This window comes from Eurypyga helias, unplaced genomic scaffold (genome assembly GCF_000690775.1).
Source record: "Eurypyga helias isolate BGI_N326 unplaced genomic scaffold, ASM69077v1 scaffold33221, whole genome shotgun sequence".
NCBI classification, from domain to species: Eukaryota; Metazoa; Chordata; class Aves; order Eurypygiformes; family Eurypygidae; genus Eurypyga; species Eurypyga helias.
The window spans coordinates 1,379-1,800 of NW_010233310.1; the positions used below are offsets into that span (position 1 = coordinate 1,379).

General features: G+C 64.7%; 1 protein-coding gene across 1 annotated transcript in view; it reads right to left on the reverse strand.

Annotated features, from left to right (window-relative positions):
* Nucleotides 1-422, reverse strand: part of LOC104517141 (B-cell lymphoma/leukemia 11A-like) — a gene marked incomplete at its 3' end in the record, with an annotated part of 16,759 nt that overhangs the window by 1,372 nt on the left and 14,965 nt on the right. The window contains 1 exon segment of the mRNA XM_010161705.1: nucleotides 1-422. This exon segment is cut by the window's left edge and continues 425 nt beyond it. Coding sequence (XP_010160007.1) covers nucleotides 1-422 — 422 coding nt within the window.

A 422-nucleotide genomic window follows, 5' to 3' on the forward strand; every position in this document is an offset into this window, starting at 1 on the left:
GGCGTGGCCAGGAACGGCGGCTTGCTGCCGGGCTGGAAGGGCTGCAGCAACCTTTGCATAGGGCTGGGCCGGCTCGGGGACAAGGGCGGGCTGGAGGTGTTGCCGGCCAGCTCCCGCAGCCTCCGGGAGAAATCCATAGCGGGGGGCTCCATCGCCATGGGGTTCAGTCGCAGCACCCTGTCAAAGGCACTAGGGTGATGGGTGGCCAGAGCCATTTCTTCCGCACCCAGGCGCTCAATGCGATGCGGATCCAAATGGTGCCTCGGGGGAGGGCTAAAGAGGGGCGGCGTGGGTGGGAAACGCCCTTCTCCCAGCCCCGACGCCTCCCTCGAGACCGAGCCGGGTATTCTGAGCAGGTTAAAAGGGTTATTGTCTGCAATGTGAATCCCGTGGAGAGGTGGCTGGGAAGGGCATTCTGCACC